The following is a 17,385-nucleotide window of genomic DNA, read 5'->3' as shown; positions in this document are numbered from 1 at the left end:
ACCTTGACAGTTTGCAAAGTTCCTTCTCTCTCTCGTTTACCTGTGACAGTCCTCTAAAACGTGCCAGCCGTGTAATACTCCTAATTGGATTTTGTTGTTGAGGAAATGAAGGCCCCGGGAAGAGACGTGAGTTGCTCAGAATGGCCCCTCTGACTGGAAACCCTGTTCTTTCTGCGTGAATCATCACAGCTGCCTCCCTTATAGCTGTAACCACTCTCCCCACCCACTTATCCTCTCCCGGTTGTACTCCCCAAACTTTACCTCTATTAGAGTGGTGGAGAAGAGGCTGAGTAGGCTAAAGCTACCCTGGCGCCAAAAAAGGTTAATGGGCATGGGTGGGGCAGATGTTCCTGGATCAGATTAGCCACACCTTGGTTTCTGAAGCCGTTTCACTGTTCCCTGGGCCAGAACTCCACCCCACCTCTCTTGTGAAGCCCAGCCTGGCCGAAAGCAACAGCTAGGACAGGTCCCGGGAAAAGCTGAGCTGGAAGCCTGGGGCCTGGCGCCAGCAATATATAAAGGGGCCTGTCGTGAAAAAGGTCAAGCTCAGCTTTTGTCACGGCCAGGCTTGTTCAAGGAGAGAGGCTTCCCCTCACTCCAGGTGAGCCCTTCTATGCACAGCTGTAGGACAGAGGTGACTCCAGAACCTGGAGGGGTGAGGCAGAGGCCACCTCGCTGCTGAGCTGTCAGGCAGGCCTGCCCCCACCTGCTCACCCACCTGCCTACCCAGGCAGACTGTGGCCACTTCCCTTTCAGCAGCTCAAAGGCCATGCTCATGCCCCATCATCAGTCAGCTGTACGGGAAGGGTGGACACTGGCACCCATCAGAGAGCCTGGGCCCCCTCCCTCCGAAGCCCCAGGGATGGCCAGAGTCTGAGCCCTGCTGTTGGGGCCTCTGGGATGCTTTTTGCCAGCAATGTGAGAAAAGGTGCTCTTCTGGGAGAGAGGAAGAGACCCAGGCAATTTATTATGAATGCTCCCCGTTGCATGGATAATCCTGTGCTCCTCTGCCCAGTTCCCGCACCTCTGGAAACTTCATTCACATTTGGCACAGATGAGCCACTCCTCCCTCCTTCCCCTTGAGAATCGTTCTCTGAGCCTGTGCAGAACAAGGTGCTCCGATCCTCTATCTTGCACACTGGCTCCTTTCCTCCCCCCAACTGTCTCCCTGTCCACCCTGTCGTCGGCTCTCCTGTCCTCCTTCTGTAGTTTCTTCCTCAGAAGACAGTGTCGCCCCTCATGCTCACCTGTACCAGGGGTCCATATTTCTAACTTTGGAAGTGCCTCCTGGACATGTCCATGTGGTTGCCTGGCCATCCACTCAAATCCAGCCTCTCCAAAAGGAATGATTCTCCCCTACTTCCTTCTCACACAATTGTGTGGCCACAGTAGCCGGACCAATGGCTCCAAACTACCCCCAAATACTCATCCCCGCCTCACTGCTTGGGCCCCCTTGGCTTCCCCTAGGCCAGCTCACACTCAAGGCCCAGCTTGGATCGGAGCTCCTACAGGAAGCCTTCCCCAGCCCTGCTCTGCTCGGAGACCTCTTCCTCCTCCATACCTACCTCTCCCACTTCTGTGGCAGGCTCTTCTTTATCCTCAGGCTTCAGCTCAGACATCCCTCACCTGCTAGGCCACAGCAGCTCCTGCAAAGCTTCCCACAGTCCCTGCTGCTCTCCCTCCCCCCACCTAGTGTTACTTGGTCTACATCTCTCTCCCAGCAACTTGTAAGCTCCACAACGTAAGGACGCCTCACTCATCACAGTATCCCCAGCATCTGGTGCTGCTCCTGGCACCAGCAGGTGCTCAGTATATTGAGTTTATTGATGAATACAAGTTAGTACTTAATCAAATATCATCAAGCACTGTGTAAGTTTCTTGGCTGGGCGCGGTGGCTGACACCTGTAATCCCAGCACTTTGGGAAGGTCGAGAGGGATGGATCACGAGGTCAGGAGTTCAAGACCAGCCTGACCAACATGGTGAAACCCTGTCTCTACTAAAAATACAAAAAAATTAGCCAGGCGTGGTGGTACACGCCTGTAATCCCAGCTACTCAGGAGGCTGAGGCAGGAGAATCGCTTGAATCTGGGAGGTGGAAGTTGCAGTGTGGAACTTAATCTAATGCTGAGGTTATCAGGCTGCGGGAAGGTTTAGTTTTAGGGATGAGTCTCTAAGGTCTCATCATAAAGGTGTCCAGATGCCTTGGAGTGGCTCCTGCCTGGTGGGCTGAGATACTGCATCCTCTAAGTAGAGACATGAGCTAGGATGTTATGGCACCAGGTGAGGGAGTCCTGGTCCTCAAAGGATCTCAGGCAGCCCTCTACACCCCACCAGTGAGCCAGCCACAGGGCCGGCCAGCTCCAACAATCCAAGTGACTTGCACTCTGTTGCTTTTTCCCTTTTGAGCTCCTTTGGTCTTCAGCAAACTTACTTGGTGCCACAGCCTATCTCAGCTGTGGACCAAGGGTAAAGTTTCCATTACATGTGGGCCGGAGAATTGAGAAGGAAAGCACCTCTGGGGGCCAGGGTGGCAGAAGCCAGCCAGGTCCGACCTGTTCACCAGCCCTCCCCACCTGCAGAGCCCACCTTCAAGAGGAAAGCCTTACAGTTCTAGGTTTGGTTTTTATTAAGGAGTGAGCTCCCTGCACAAGGTTTTCAGGGCCTAGCAGGGGTCTAAGCACAGAGTGGGGACCCAGTAGACTTGCTGTTTTGAATCTCTTCCATCTCAGCATAGGATCATTAGCCCTAATGCTACTCTCAGAAGTGGGACACTGGCTTCTCATTTTCTTTTCTTTCTTTTTTTTTTTTTTTTCCTGAGGCAGGGTCTTGCTCTGTCGCCCAGGCTGGAGTGCAATAGTGCCATCATAGGTCACAGCCTCCAGAGCTCAAGTGATCCACCTCAGCCTTCCTGGTAGCTGGGACTACAGGCATTCACCACCAGGCCTGGCTAATTTTTTTTTTTTTTTTTGAGATGGAGTCTTGCCTTGTCGCCCAGGCTGGAGTGCAGTGGTGTGAGATCGGCTCACTGCAACCTCCACCCCCCATGTTCAAGCAATTCTCTGCCTCAGCCTCCTGAGTAGCTAGGATTACAGGCGCCCGCCACCACACCTGGCTAATTTTTGCATTTTTAGTAGAAACAGGATTTCACCATCTTGGCCAGGCTGGTCTTGAACTCCTGACCTTGTGATCCACCCGCCTCGGCCTCCCAAAGTGCTGGGATTACAGGCGTGAGCCACCGTGCTCTTCCTAATTTTTGTCTTTATTTTTTGTAGAGACACGGTCTCGTTAGGTTGCCCAGGCTGGTCTTGAACTCTTGGGCTCAAGCAATCCTTCTGCCTCAGCCTCCCAAAGTGCTGGGATTACGGGCAAGAGCCACCGCACTTATACTCCCTTCTCATTCTTGAAAATGGAATGTTTTCAGTCTTGTCTTCTACAGACTCAGCCTTCTGACTCCTTTCAGCTTTCCTCACTGCAGAGAAGCATCTCCTGCCGCTTTTCATTGTTGCCTTAGTTTATTTTCTGAGCCATTCAAGAGGGTTTGGTAGGCTCCTACTTTCTCTGTCTCTCTCTGGGCTACCCCATCTGTCATCTTCCTGCCTTTTGGTTCACAACTTTCCAGCATTTGTTCTAATAGCTAAGGGCAGCACAGAATTCCACCAATGCAATTCAACACTGCGAGGGGGCGCCACTCAGTACAAGCCAAGGAACCTCGCAAGAGGCTCACAGTTGAGTGTGGAAGACAGACATACACACAAATAACTGGACTATGGAGCAGGAGAATGCAAAGCTCTTCCACCCAGGAGAGCCCGGTGGCCCAAGAGAGCACGGGACCACATGGGGCACTGTTGGGTTGTCCTTGTGGGTGTCCTCTCTTGCTGGCCTGTGACCCTTGTGGGAGCACGTGCATGAGCTGGGCAGAGGAATGAGGGATGCCCTTTGTGTGCTTATTTTTCCTACAGAGTGAGTTGTTGTCTTTCAGTGACCTCTCTTGGCCATTTAAAGCTGCCCTTGACATTCACTTTAACTGGATTCTCCAGGGAGAGGAGAGGGGAGTGCCAGAAGGCACCTGTGTAATTTACCCTGGTGTCCAGCACTGCAGTCTTAGCCTGGCATCCCCGTGTGTGCATGTGGAGTGGGCATTAGCCAACAGGTGGCACTTTGCTCACAAGTGCCTGAAGTTTGTGTGACTGGTGGGCTTCAGGTTCAGACTGAGATCCATCTGAGGTTGACATGGCTTCTCCTAGTATCCAGGCACAAAGCTAAGTGCTGTCCGGCACACCAGTCATTCTCAAAACTCAGAAGTGCATCAGAAGCACTTGTCAAAACACAGGTGTGTGGGACTTGTTCCAAAGCTCCTGATTCAGTGGGTTTGGGATGGGGCTGGGGAATTCACATGTCTTTCTTTTTTTGTTGTTTTTTGAGATGGAGTCTCACTCTCTTTCCCAGGCTGGAGTGCAGTGGTGCAATCTCGGTTCACTGCAACCTCTGTCTCCTGGGTTCAAGCAATTCTCCTGCCTCAGCCTCCCGAGTAGCTGGGATTACAAGCACCCACCAACATGCCTGGCTAATTTTTGTATTTTTAATAGAAATGGGGTTTCATCATGTTGGTGAGGATGGTCTCGAACTCCTGACCTCAGGTGATCCACCCACCTCAGCCTCCCAAAGTGCTGGGGTTACAGCGTGAGCCACCACACCTGGCTGGGAATTCACATTTCTAACAAGTTTCCAGATGAGGCTGCAAGTCCTGATGGTACAGGGATGGCACTTTGAGAACCCCTGCTGTGCAGTGTCATGTGTCATCACCTCATCTCCCTTAGGGCAGATAGTGCCACTCCCAGCTTACCAAAGAAGAAACTACAGCCTCCACAGGCCAAGTGACCTTGCCAAGGCCACACAGCTGGAGGGTGCTAGGGAGCCAAACTGCACCTGCTGCACTGCCTTTTGCCCCCAGGGCAATGTGGCTGGGGTGGGTGTGACAGCATCTCTCCAAATTTTTGTTCCAGAGAGGGCAGTAAGTAGAGAGGGCAGGCTTGGGGTAAGCAGTACTGGGAGGTGGTCATAGAGTCACTGTTAGGCTAACAGTCATTCCTTGGGTGGCCATAATGTTTTAAAGACACTTTCAGCAAGGCACAGTGGTGCATGCCTGTAGCCCCAGCTACTTGAGAGGCTTGCTTGAGCCCAGGAGTTTGAGACTGGCCTAGGCAACATAGTGAGACCTCATCTCAAAAAATATTTAAAAATAAAAATAAGATACTTTTGCTTCTATCTATCTATCTATCTATCTATCTATCTATCTATCTATCTATCTTAGAGACCGGGTCTTACTGTGTTGCCCAGGCTGGTGTGCAGTGGCATGACCATGGCTCACTGAATCCTTGAACTCCTGGACTCAAGTGATCCTCCCACCTCAGCCTCCTGAGTAGCTGGGACTACAGGTGCACACCACCATGCCTCACTAATTAAAAACATGTTTTTTTTTAAAGATGGGGTGTAGGCCGGGCACGGTGGCTCACGCCTGTAATCCCAGCACTTTGAGAGGTTGAGGTGGGCAGATTACGAGGTCAAGAGATCGAGACCAGCCTGGCCAACATGGTGAAACCCCATCTCTACTGAAAATACAAAAATTAGCTGGGCGTGGTCACGCGCACCTGTAGTCTCAGCTACTCGGGAGGCTGAGGCAGGAGAATCACTTGAACCCAGGAGGCGGAGGTTTCAGTAAGCCGAGATTGCGCCACTGCACTCCAGCCTGGCGACAGAGTGAGACTCCATCTCAAAAAAAAAAAAAAAAAAAAGATGGGGTGTCGCTGTGTTGCTCAGGCTTGCTTCTGTTTCAATCAAGCCTCATGATACTGGTCAGCAAGCACTCACAATGGGTGCTACACTGTCTCCCTGACTCTCTCCCTTTCCAGGACTGAAGCTTTCACACCCCCAGCCAGCAGCTGGCAGTCCCTCCCCAGGAACTGTCCTTCCCGGGAGAGCCACCTCACCCAAGGTCACGCCCACACCCTAGAGGCAGCTCACATTCACTAAGTCCCTCCCCTCAATGCAGGACAACTCTGAAGGTCCTTGCAGACCAGGGCGCCCCTCCATTGCAAGTGCAGGCAGCCCAGCTTTTCCCTGTGCTCACTTCTCCCTCTCCCATGCCGGTGTGCGTCTTGAGGGCACTCCCAGCAAACTTGCTGCACACAAACCTCAGTCTCCTGGGGAGCCTGTCCTGCAACAGCTTATTAGGTACCAGGCACGATCCTAGGCACTTTATGCATATTATTTCATACTATCCTCCCAACAACCCCAAGAGGCAGGCACTTTTATTATCAAAGGCTATGTAACTTGTCCAAGGTCACAGAGCTAGCAAGCCAGAGAGCCAGGGTTGTTATGCAGGGAGTTGGGCTCCGGGGCTCTGAAATGTTACAACACTGTCTTAATTCCTATAGTCTAGCTTGAGGAAATTAGACAGAAGAAACAGTGAAGATGTATTCTGATTTGAGGGGGGAATAAATCTCAGCCGGGCACGGTGGCTCATGCCTATAATCCCAGCACTTTGGGAAGTTGAGGCAGGTGGATCATTTGAAGTCAGGAGTAGAAACCAGCCCCATTTCTACTAAAAATACAAAAAAAAAAAAAAAAAAAAAAATTAGCCGCGTGTGGTGGTGGGTGCCTGTAATCCCAGCTACTCAGGAGGCTGAGGCAGGAGAATCGCTTGAACCCAGGACACAGAGGTTGCAGTGAGTCGAGATCGCGACACTGCACTCCAGCCTAGGGGACAGAACAAGACTCCGTCTCAAAAAAAAAAAAAAAATCTCTGTTGCCCCAGTTTTCTACCAGTCTCGCTTTAGTTTCTGAATATGCAGCCCCCTGGTGTCTTAGTTTACTTTAATGGTTCTTATCCAGGGCCAATTTTGCTTCCCAGAGGATATTTGGTAATATCTGGAAGATCTGGAGACATTTTTTCATTGACATCCTAGGGGGATAGTAAGGGCATTCAGCAGGTAGAGGCCAAGGGTGCTACTAAGTGTCCTACAATGTACAGGGCAGCCTCCCACAACAAATCTAGCTAAATGTTGGTAGTACTGAGGTTGAGAAACCCTGTGCTCTAGCTGGAAGCCTGGTCTCCTGGCTGGTTTTACCCTGAAGGAGTCCCAGTGTGATGACTGCTTGGGAGTGGACTTTGGTGAAGGTGGTGACAGATACTTGAGCATGGGAGTGGAGAGGTTTGGAGGGCAAACCTCCAAGGATTTCATGATCCTTGAAGGACAAATATTATCCCAAGTTAGTTCAAGGGAAGATCACACAGAGCTTCTGGTTAATAGCAGTGGCTGAGCTCTGAAGGCACCCCTTTTCCTCGACCAGGAAGCTCCTAGGGTAATGTAGTGGACCAGGCATTTCCTACCCTCCTCCCAACTCCCCTGTAAACGTGTACACTGATGGCCGGGCACAGTAGCTCACACCTGTAATCCCAGCACTGTGGGAGGCTGAGGCAGGCGAATCACTTGAGGCCAGGAGTTGGAGACCGGCCTCACCAACATGGCAAAACCCTGTCTCTACTAAAAATACAAAAATTAGCCAGCTGTGGTTGTGCACGCCTGTAATCCCAGCTACTGGGGAGGCTGAGGCAGGAGAATCGTTTGAACTCGGGAGGTGGAGGTTGCAGCCGAGATCACACCACTGCACTCCAGCCTGGGTGACAGAGCGAGATACTGTCTCTAAAAAAAAAAAAGAAAAAAAAATTAAATATCTAGAATGGGCAGGGGGTTGTGGGGGATCCTTCTCCCTAAGCGCTTATCTTGGTGCTTCCAGCTCAGTCTGGCCAATTCCACCTCTATGAGATAAGGAGGGTTCAGAGAACCCAGTCACTTTGCTGTTTTTCTGCCCACAAGTTTCTCTAATAAATCTTATTCTATGTCTACACAGCATGGCTAGAGGTGAGTGTTCTGAGCCCCTGCATGCCCAGGCCTTACCAAGGAATACCACCTTAAACAGTCAGTTCACTACTTCCCTACCACATGGTACATTTGTCTAGGGAAGCTAAGAGGGGGCAGGGAATACTGGCCCACTGCGGAACAAAACAAAATAAAACAATATGACAAAAACAAAGAGAACACAACCACCAGATGGGATCAAGCTGTTCGGGAAGGCAGGGAACTGCAGCCCAACAATCCTTCCAAGTATTCTAGATGGGTTCTTTCCTTGGATCTATCGAGAGGTAAGCCTGGGATAACAGACATGACGTCCTCAACTCTCACCCACCCTGAAGACTTCCAGCCCTCCCCCGAATGCCACTCATGGAGCCAGCTACCAACTCAGTGTTTCCACTTGGCTGCCTAATGGCATCTCGCACTTAACAGGTGCACAGCTGAGTGAGCACCTGAGTCCCGCCTGGCCTCCCACACCCAGAGCCTTCTCCACCTCAGGGCACGGAGCCGCATTCTTCCCTGACCACTCTTCACACACCACTTCCAATCCCTTGGCAAATCTTGTCAGTTTAACTTTAAGATACACCCACCATTTCTGATTTTTTTTTCTTTTCTTTTTTTTGTTTTGTTTTGTTTTTTGTTTTTTGTGTTTTTTTGAGACAGGGTCTCACTGGAGTTCCGTGATGCAATAATAGCTCACTGCAGCCTTGACCTCCTGGGCACAAGTGATCCTCCTACCTTAGCCTCCCAAGTAGCTGGTACCAGAGGCACACACCACCATGCCTGGCTAATTTTTTTTATTGTTAATTTTTTGTAGAGATGGGGGTCTCCCTATGTTGCCCGAGCTGGTCTTGAACTCCTGGGCTCAAGCGATCCTCCCACTTTGGTCTCCCAAACTGCTGGGATTACAGGCGTGAACCACCACACCTGGCCCCTGATTATCTCTTACCTCCTCAACTGTCACACACTTAGTCCAAGCCACTATCATTTTTTTGCCTTCTGCCTGGTCTTCCTGCTGCTACATTTATGATGGAAGTCAATTCTTAACACAGCGTCCAGGATGAGCTTGTTAAACCTAAGTCAGGTGATCTCACTCCTCTGTTTGGCCCATCCCTTCATGGTAAACACTGTTATCATTAGGATGCCCACAAGACCCCACATGCTCCAACGCTCTCTTACTCCTGCCCCTTACCACTCCATGCTGGCCACACTGAACTCCTTAAATACGCTAAGCCCACTCTTGCCTCAGGGCCTTTGCACTGGCTATTCCTGTGTCACCCAATGCTCTTTTCCATTGGTCTCAATTCAAATGTCACCCTCTTGGAGAGGAGAGGACTTCCGTAATCACTCCATTAAAGGGCCATACCCCAGGCTGGGCACGGTGGCTCATGCCTGTAATCCCAGCACTTTGGGAGGCTGAGGTGGGTGAATGGCTTGAGACCAGGAGTTTGAGACCAGCCTGGGCAACATGGTGAAACCTCGTCGCTACTAAAAATAAAAAAATTAGCAGGGCATGGTGGCGTGCGCCTGTAGTCGCAGCTACTTGGGGGGCTGAGGTGGGAAGACTGATTGAGCCAGGGCAACTGAGTGAGCTGAGATCACGCCACTGCACTCCAGCCTGGGTGACACAGCGAGACCCTGTCTCTAATTAAATAAATAAATAAATGGCAATGCCCTTCCTCCTCCACACCCTCTATTCTCGTTACCCTGCTTAATTTTTTCCCTCAGCATTTATTGCCATCTTATGTATATTTATTTGTTTATTCCTGGCCCTCTTCCTCCTCACGCCCAAATTGACTTATCTAAAGTCCATTTTCCACTGGTTCTGCTTTTTAATTTCTTTCTTTTTCTTTTTTCCCCAGATGAAGTCTCACTCTGTTGCCCAAGCTGGAGTGCAGTGGCGCGATCTCGGCTCACTGCAACCTCCACTTCCTGGGTTCACACGATTCTACTGCCTCAGCCTCCCGAGTAGCTGGGACTACAGGCACGTGCCACCATGCCTGGCTAATTTTTCTGTATTTTTAGTAGAGACGGGGTATCACTATGTTGGCCAGGCTGGTCTCAAACTCCTGACTTCGTGATCCGCCCGCCTCAGCCTCCCAAAGTGCTGGGATTACAGGCGTAAGCCACTGCGCCCGGCCTGCTTTTTAATTTCATAGATTGTTGTTATTTATTGTTTTTGTTATAAGCTGTTTCTAATCCATTATGGAATAAAAAGATACGTAACAAAGGAACCAGATCATTATCACCCGGCTTAAGGCAGAACCATTAATTAGACCAGTGCTTCTAATATTTTTCCTCCCAGATTGCCAAAACAAACAAAAAAAGGAGCAAATAGACATGCCCTCCCACCCCCTCGAGCTTTAGGAGAGAAGCCTGAAGCTGCCACTAAAAAAGCAAAATGTCCTTGAGACTTTACTTTTCATGGGCATTCTACACTATATTTCCTAATATATTTACATGTATTCAATTATAAAACTTCTCCTCAAAATTTTCCAGTAAAAATAACCCCACCAATAATGTGTTCCATGTAAAATGCTACTGATGTGGAGTCCCGGGGCTCCCTGTCCACCCGCGCCTCAGGGACCTTCACCCACGGTTGGGAGTTGGCCAGGAGGGACTGGAAACATCCTTTCCTTTGGGCAAGTGAATTGGCTGGATCTGTGTAGGGCCTCGCCGGAGTCTTGAGTTCTAGTCCCAGCTCTGGCACCTATTACAGTAGCTCAGTGACCTTGGGCAGGTCCCTCCATTGTAGTTTGGCCTGAGTTTCCTAAAAGGTTTGGGGTTTTGTTCGTTTGTTTGTTGAGACGGAGTCTCACTCTGTCTCCCAGGCTGGAATGCAGTGGTGCCATCTCAGCTCACTGCAACTTCTGCCTCCTGGGTTCAGGTGGTTCTCCTGCCTCAGCCTCCCGAGCAGACGGGATTACAGGCACCCGCCACCACCTCTGGCTAACTTTTGTATTTTTAGTAGAGATGGGGTTTCACCATGTTGGCCAGGCTGGTCTTGAACTCCTGACTTCAGGTGATCCATGCACCTCGGCCTTCCAAAATGCTGGGATTACAGGCGTGAGCCACCGTGCCTGGCTGGGTTTGGGTTTTTAAGCTTAGTTCCCACCAGGCTGAATGTAACCATGGGCCTTACACTTCTGAACACAATCAGATGGAAGAAGAAAGAAGATGGTGTCCGGGCACGGTGGCTCACGTCTGTAATCCCAGTACTTTGGGAGGCCGAGGCGGGCAGATCACCTGAGGTTGGGAGTTCGAGACCAGCCTGACAAACATGGAGAAACCCTGTCTCTACTAAAAATACAAAACTAGCTGTTCATGGTGGCACATGCCTATAATCCCAGCTACTCGGGCAGCTGAGGCAGGAGAATCGCTTGAACCCAGGAGGCGGAGGTTGCAGTGAGCCGAGATCGTGCCACTGCACTCCAGCCTGGGCAGCAAGAGCAAAACTCCGTCTCAAAAAAAGAAAAAAAGAAAAGAAAAAGAAAGAAGATGGTGGTGAGAGTGGGACTGGGGCTGGACAGCTGGCAATTGCATTGGGTGGCTGGCGGATGCCCTGGCAGGGCATGGGCTGAGGCAAGGAGGCCTCAGGGGGTTGGTGCTCCTGGGAGGACCCAGAGCTGGGGCCTGCTCAGGCTTGGATCTCTTCTGTGCCGTAGAAAGCTCTGCAGTGAAGGGGGCTGGAGGGCCCAGGCTATTTCTGGGGCAGGGCTTTCCTGGAGGTGGGGAGGGTGCCCATCCAATCTTCCAAAAGAGGGCAGAGCTACCAACTCATCAGTGCCAACATCTGAATCACAGGCCAAGAATGCAGCCCTCCTAGGTCACCTTCTCTCCCTCCCCGCTGAGGCACCTATGAACCACAGTGCAACACTTCCCATTCCTGCATGTCACTTGCACTCTCAGGAGGGTGTGCTTGGTCCATAGCCCAGCCCCTGCCCACCCATCAGGTGACCACATCTCTGGGGAGGGAGGAAGCTCGCCTGGGAAGAATGTCAATTAATTCTTCCACAAGGATCACGCTTGTCATCTCTTCTTCTTTTTTTTTTTTTGAGATGGAGTCTTGCTCTGTCGCCAGATTGGAATGCAGTGGCGCGATCTTGGTTCACTGCAACTTCTGCCTCCTGAGTTCAAGCGATTCTCCTGCCTCAGCCTCCTGAGTAACTGGGACTACAGGCACAAGCCACCAATCCCAGCTAATTTTTGTATTTTTAGTAGAGATGGGGTTTCACCATGTTGGCCAGGATGATCTCTATCTCTTGACCTTGTGATCCACCTGCCTCTGCCTCCCAAAGTGCTGGGATTACAGGCTTGAGCCACTGCGCCCAGCCCACACTTGTCATCTCTAATACCACATCTCTCCATGACACCTTTGAGGCATTATGAGCCTGCTTTATCGATGAGGAAGGTGAGACTCAGAGCAATTTGGTCACTTGCAGCTAACTGAGCTGTCAGGTAGGGACTGGCCACAGACCTGCCAGGCATCTTTCCTCCCTGTCACCGTGCTCAGAGTTTAGGGGTGGGAAAGGGGGTAAGAATTTCAGGGGAGTGAAAAAGAAAACCAGGAAAACTTAAACAAGGACACGGAACATGCATTTCATAAGCCACCCCTTGTGTAATAACGAAAGAATAGATACCTGTGTGCTTATATATTCCTAGAATGGCTTTGAAGGAGCACGTAAGACCAGTGATAGTAGCTGTTTCTGGAGTGGGGAATGGGGTGACTGAAGAAATGGAATGAGAAGGAAGAAGGCGTAGTTTTTAACTGTTTTATTCTTTTGTACCTTTTGAGTTTTGTGTTGTGTCCATTTATTATATGAGTTAATATAAAGTACTTAAATTAGTACATCGCACATAGTAAGTGCTATATAAATGTAAGCACTATGTAAATGCAAGCTATTATTATTTTAAAATCATGTAAAATTCTTTTGAGGAGAGACCGGAGAAGGGAGTGGGTGAGGCACTGTGCAGGGCTTTGGGTTGGAGCTGGCTATATGGCCAGGCCCTGTGAGGAGAAGCAGGGTTCCTGGGCACCTCCAAGAGCTCAGGAGGGATGCAGGCCTCCTCCAGACAAGCTGAGGACACACTCCCTGACCAGACCCCAGAGTTCCAGAGCATTCTGTGAAGCCAGAGGAAGGCTTCAGGCGAGGCCACAAGACATGGTGCACTCAGGCTCTCGAGGGAGGGCTCTGAGAGGAGGGAGAGTATTTCAGAGGGCACGGCAGAACTCGCCCTGCACTTCTTGAGGACAGGGTCTACATCCTCTGGGTTGGCTGAATGACCTTCCCGATGGCTGCGCCTGGCCCGTCAGCTGGGCGATCTGACAAGCTTGTGGGGTAGCACCTGCACCAGCAAGGGCTGGAAGGAGCACAGAGCCTGGGTTTGCTTCCGTGTGTGTCTTTCTTGACCTTTGTGGCTGCTCTCCTGGTGACCGATCTCCTTGGGGAGCACTTGGCAGCTTAGGGCAAAGTCTCACAATTCTCTAGAATGTATCCGGCCTGAGGAACGTAGGGTGAAAAAAACCGCTTTGCTCATTCTATTTGGATTGTCAGGAGAGGGTGGTGGAAGAGGGGGCAGCTTCTGGCACTGGAGAGGGGGTGCCGCAGATCAGGGGAGCTGCTTGTGATGATTTAAAAGGTTTGTTTCTCCCCAGGAGAACTCAGAGTTCCTGAAGCAGTTGCTAACCTCACACATGTGCACCACTGGAGGACAATCCCTGAACTGAAAACACGTGGTGGCCACGGTGCTCCCAGCACAGGAGAGAAAACCACATTCTGTTCAGAACTTCTTGGCTCTCTCCTCAGCCACACTTACCGATGAGGACACCGTATTTCAAAAGCACAATATGGAAAAGCTCACCTCAATCATAATAACAGAAATTCAAGCGAAGGCTATTCCGAAAAAGCATTTTTCACTTATCAGATTGGCAAAAGTGTAAAACACATGGCGTTGGCTAGGGTGTAGGGAAATGGGCTGTTTTTCCGGAGGAAGGTGACATTGGCATGGCCTCTATGGAGAGCATTTGGCAATAGCTGCTGTCCTAGTCTGCTCAGGCTGCTCCAACAAAGTACTAGAAACCGGGTGGCTTATGAACAACAGAAATGTATTTCTCACAGTGCTGGACACTAGGAAGCCCAAGATCAAGGCTGATTCGGCGTCTGGCTCTCAGATAGTGTCTCCTCACTGTGTCCTCACATGGTGGAAGGGGAGAGGCAGCTCTCTCTTTTCTTTTTGTGATGGAGTCTCGCTCTGTCACCAGGCTGGAGGGCCATGGTGCGATCTTGGCTCACTGCAACCTCCGCCTCCCAGGTTCGAGCAATTCTCCTGCCTCAGCCTCCCGAGTAGCTGGGATTACAGGCATCCGCCACCATGCCCGGCTAATTTTTGTATTTTTAGTAGAGAAGGGGTCTCACCATGTTGGCCAGGCTGGTCTTGAACTCCTGACCTCAAGTGATCCACCCACCTCAGCCTCCCAAAGTGCTGGGATTACAGGCGTGAGCCACCGTGCCTGGCCTCTCTGGGGGCTTTTAAACTAATTAATTGATTTTTAATTTTTATGGAGATAGGGGTCTTGCCATGTTGCTCAGGCTGATCTCAAACTCCTAAGCTCAAGTGATCCTCCTGCCTCAGCCTCCCAAAGCACTGGGATTGCAGGCATAAGCCACCGCGCCTGGCCTAGAGGCACCAATCCCATTCACAAAGGCTCTACTCTCATGACTTAATTACCTCCTCAAAGGCCCCACCTCCTAACATTATCACCTCGGGGATTTTAACATAAATGTTGGGGGGACACAAACATTCAGACCATAGCAGCTACCAACACAGGCTGGGAATTCTGCTTCTAGGAAGTTGGCCTGCAGATACCCCAACGAACGAGCATCATGTCAGCGCAGCATTGTTTGCTGGAAATAGTCTCAATTTCTCTAAATAGAAAACCGGTCATAAGTTAGGATAAGACATACAATGGAACACTCTGCAGCCATGAAAACAAATGAGGAAGTTCTTTACATATCAGGAGTGACCTCCAAGAGATAGTAAGTGGGGAAAGAAGCAAGTGCAGAAGAGCTTATGCAGTATGCTACCATTCATGTATAAAAAAAGGGAAAAATGTGTCCGTATTTGCTGGATATGCACAGACTGCCTCTAGAGGATGCTTCAGAAACTGGTATCACTGGTTGCATATTTCAAGGGGACGTGGAATCTCAGAACAGCTTTTGCTCTTATGGAAGTCTCCATCTCCTTTAGTCTGGAGAGAGGCAATACCCCCCAACTCATCCAAGAAAGGAGCCCACTCTGCTGCTCTCCAGATGCGATGGGTAGCCACATGGTTAGGAGAGAGCAGGGCAGGGTCATGCCATGTAGTGGCTTGGTGACCTCACACAACGTACTTAGCCTCTAAGTCTCTGTTTCCTCTTCTTTTAAACAGCAAAAATAATACTACTATTAATAAATGAGGCCAGGTGCAGTAGCTCATGCCTGTAATCCCAGCACTTTGGGAGGCTGAGGCAGGTGGATCACCTGAGGTCAGGAGTTCAAGACCAGCCTGGTCGACATGGTGAAACCCCATCTCTACTAAAAATACAAAAATCAGCCAGGTGCGGTGGCATGTGCCTGTAATCCCAGCTACTCGGGAGGCTGAGGCAGGAGAATCGCTTGAACCCAGGAGGCGGAGGTTGCAGTGAGCCGAGATCGCACCACTGCCCTCCAGCCTGGTGACTGAGCGAGACTCCAGCCTGGGGACAGGGTGAGATTCCGTCTCAAAAAAATAAAAATAAATAAATAAATAAGTTGATACATGTGTAAGTGGGGATAATAATTTTCCCAACCTCATTAGGATATCATGAGGATGAACAGTTAATTTATGTGAAGTGCTTAGCACCGTGCCTGGCATATAGGAGGTGCTCAGCAAATGAATTTGTTCCAAATACACCGTGTTTTCTCCTCTGCACTTCTGACCCCTATGGGATCAAAATGGAAACTCCTCTACCAGGCTAATGAGGCCCTTAGGGTCCATCTTTTTTTTTTTTTTTTTTTTTGAGACAGAATCTCGCTCTGTCGCCCAGGCTGGAGTGCAGTGGCACAATCTCGGCTCACTGCAAGCTCCGCCTCCCGGGTTCAGGCCATTCTCCTGCCTCAGCCTCCCGAGTAGCTGGGACTACAGGCACCCGCCACCATGCCCGGCTAATTTTTTGTATTTTTAGTAGAGACGGGGTTTCACTGTGTTAGCCAGGATGGTCTCAATCTCCTGACCTCGTGATCCGCCCGCCTCTGCCTCCCAAAGTGCTGGGATTACAGGCGTGAGCCACCGTGCCCGGCAGGTCCATCTTTAACCTTCACTGCCACACTCAGCCCTTGCCACTCCCTTGTATCCTATGTCCTCTGTTCACTCTGCCTAGAATGTCCTTCCTTCCTTTGCTTGTCTTGGTAAAAGTCCAGCTTAAATGTCACCAGTCCTGGGACGCTCTTCCTGAAGTCCCAGCCCAGAAAGAGATTGTGTTCCCTCCTCTGTGATGGCAGAGTCCCCGGGTGCCCCTCTGTGGGGCATCATCACACAGAACGGTGACTATGTTCCTGGTTCCAGCTGATACACACACACTTGTTTGTTAAAATAGAAGGAATCCAGGGGGAAAAAAATTCAACTCCAACTCAAATAAAACCGCAATAAGACACAGCGTTCTATCTATCAGAGTAGCAAAGTTTAAGGAGTTCTACACTGAGGTGGCAAGGAGGCAGGCACTCATGCAGGATAGCCAACTGGTACACATTCTGAGGGCTGGGCGACATCTGTCCACGTTCAATGGACACCCATAACAAAACGCCACAGGCAGAAAGCTGCTTGTTGCATCAATGCTTGAAAGAACAGAGGGCTGGAAACCACCTAAATGCCCATCAGCTGGGGGCTGGGAAATAAGTTATGGTAGAACTATACAACAAACATACAGCCACGAAACAGAGAAGCTGTTTATTACTGACATGGAACATCACCAAAAAATACACTGAGAAGTAGAAAATATAAGTATTTGCATTTGATGCACAGAATACTTCTGGAAGAATACATAAGGTCATATTGACAGTAACATAATAGCAGCTGCCAGGGATGAGGTCTGAGCCTCTGGGAAACAGGGGAGGAGGAAGATATTTTGTTATCACTTATATCTTTTTCTGTCTTTTAAATTTTATACTGTATACATATATTATCTCTTCAAAATTAAATAACTGTTTAACAAAGGAGAAAAAGAAAAGCTAGTAATCAAATGGAGATGAGGTAGGCCACAAGCTCCAAGAGGAGGAAAAATACCTTGAATTTTTTTCCAGGAGCGCCAGGGTCCATGGCAAAGCTCTACCCTGGGCCAGCTGCCCCCGCACTTGCACCTGGGCACGGGAAGTTGATGTTCGCAGAATTAAGAACTTTTTTCAGTATGCGCCTAAGTAAAACAGAAGGATGAGAAACCCACTATCAGTAGCTGA

At 50.1% G+C, this 17,385-nt stretch overlaps 1 protein-coding gene across 4 annotated transcripts in view; it reads right to left on the bottom strand.

Annotated features, from left to right (window-relative positions):
* Positions 1–16,858: 16,858 nt before the first annotated feature.
* TAF8 (TATA-box binding protein associated factor 8) overlaps positions 16,859–17,385 on the bottom strand; it is a 41,775-nt gene continuing 41,248 nt past the window's right edge. For all 4 annotated transcript variants that reach the window (XR_004671976.3, XM_055113599.2, XM_063604895.1 and 1 more), the window contains one exon: positions 16,859–17,342. Coding sequence is in view for 2 of the 4 variants with exons in the window: in XM_008958794.6 (XP_008957042.1) it covers positions 17,258–17,342 (85 nt within the window). In the remaining 2 variants the exon portion in view is untranslated. The remainder of the gene's footprint in view (positions 17,343–17,385) is intronic.

Source organism: Pan paniscus, chromosome 5 (assembly GCF_029289425.2).
Source record: "Pan paniscus chromosome 5, NHGRI_mPanPan1-v2.0_pri, whole genome shotgun sequence".
Taxonomy (NCBI): Eukaryota; Metazoa; Chordata; class Mammalia; order Primates; family Hominidae; genus Pan; species Pan paniscus.
The sequence above is the reverse complement of the archived record's forward strand: the minus strand, read 5'-3'. Positions and strand labels throughout refer to the sequence as shown.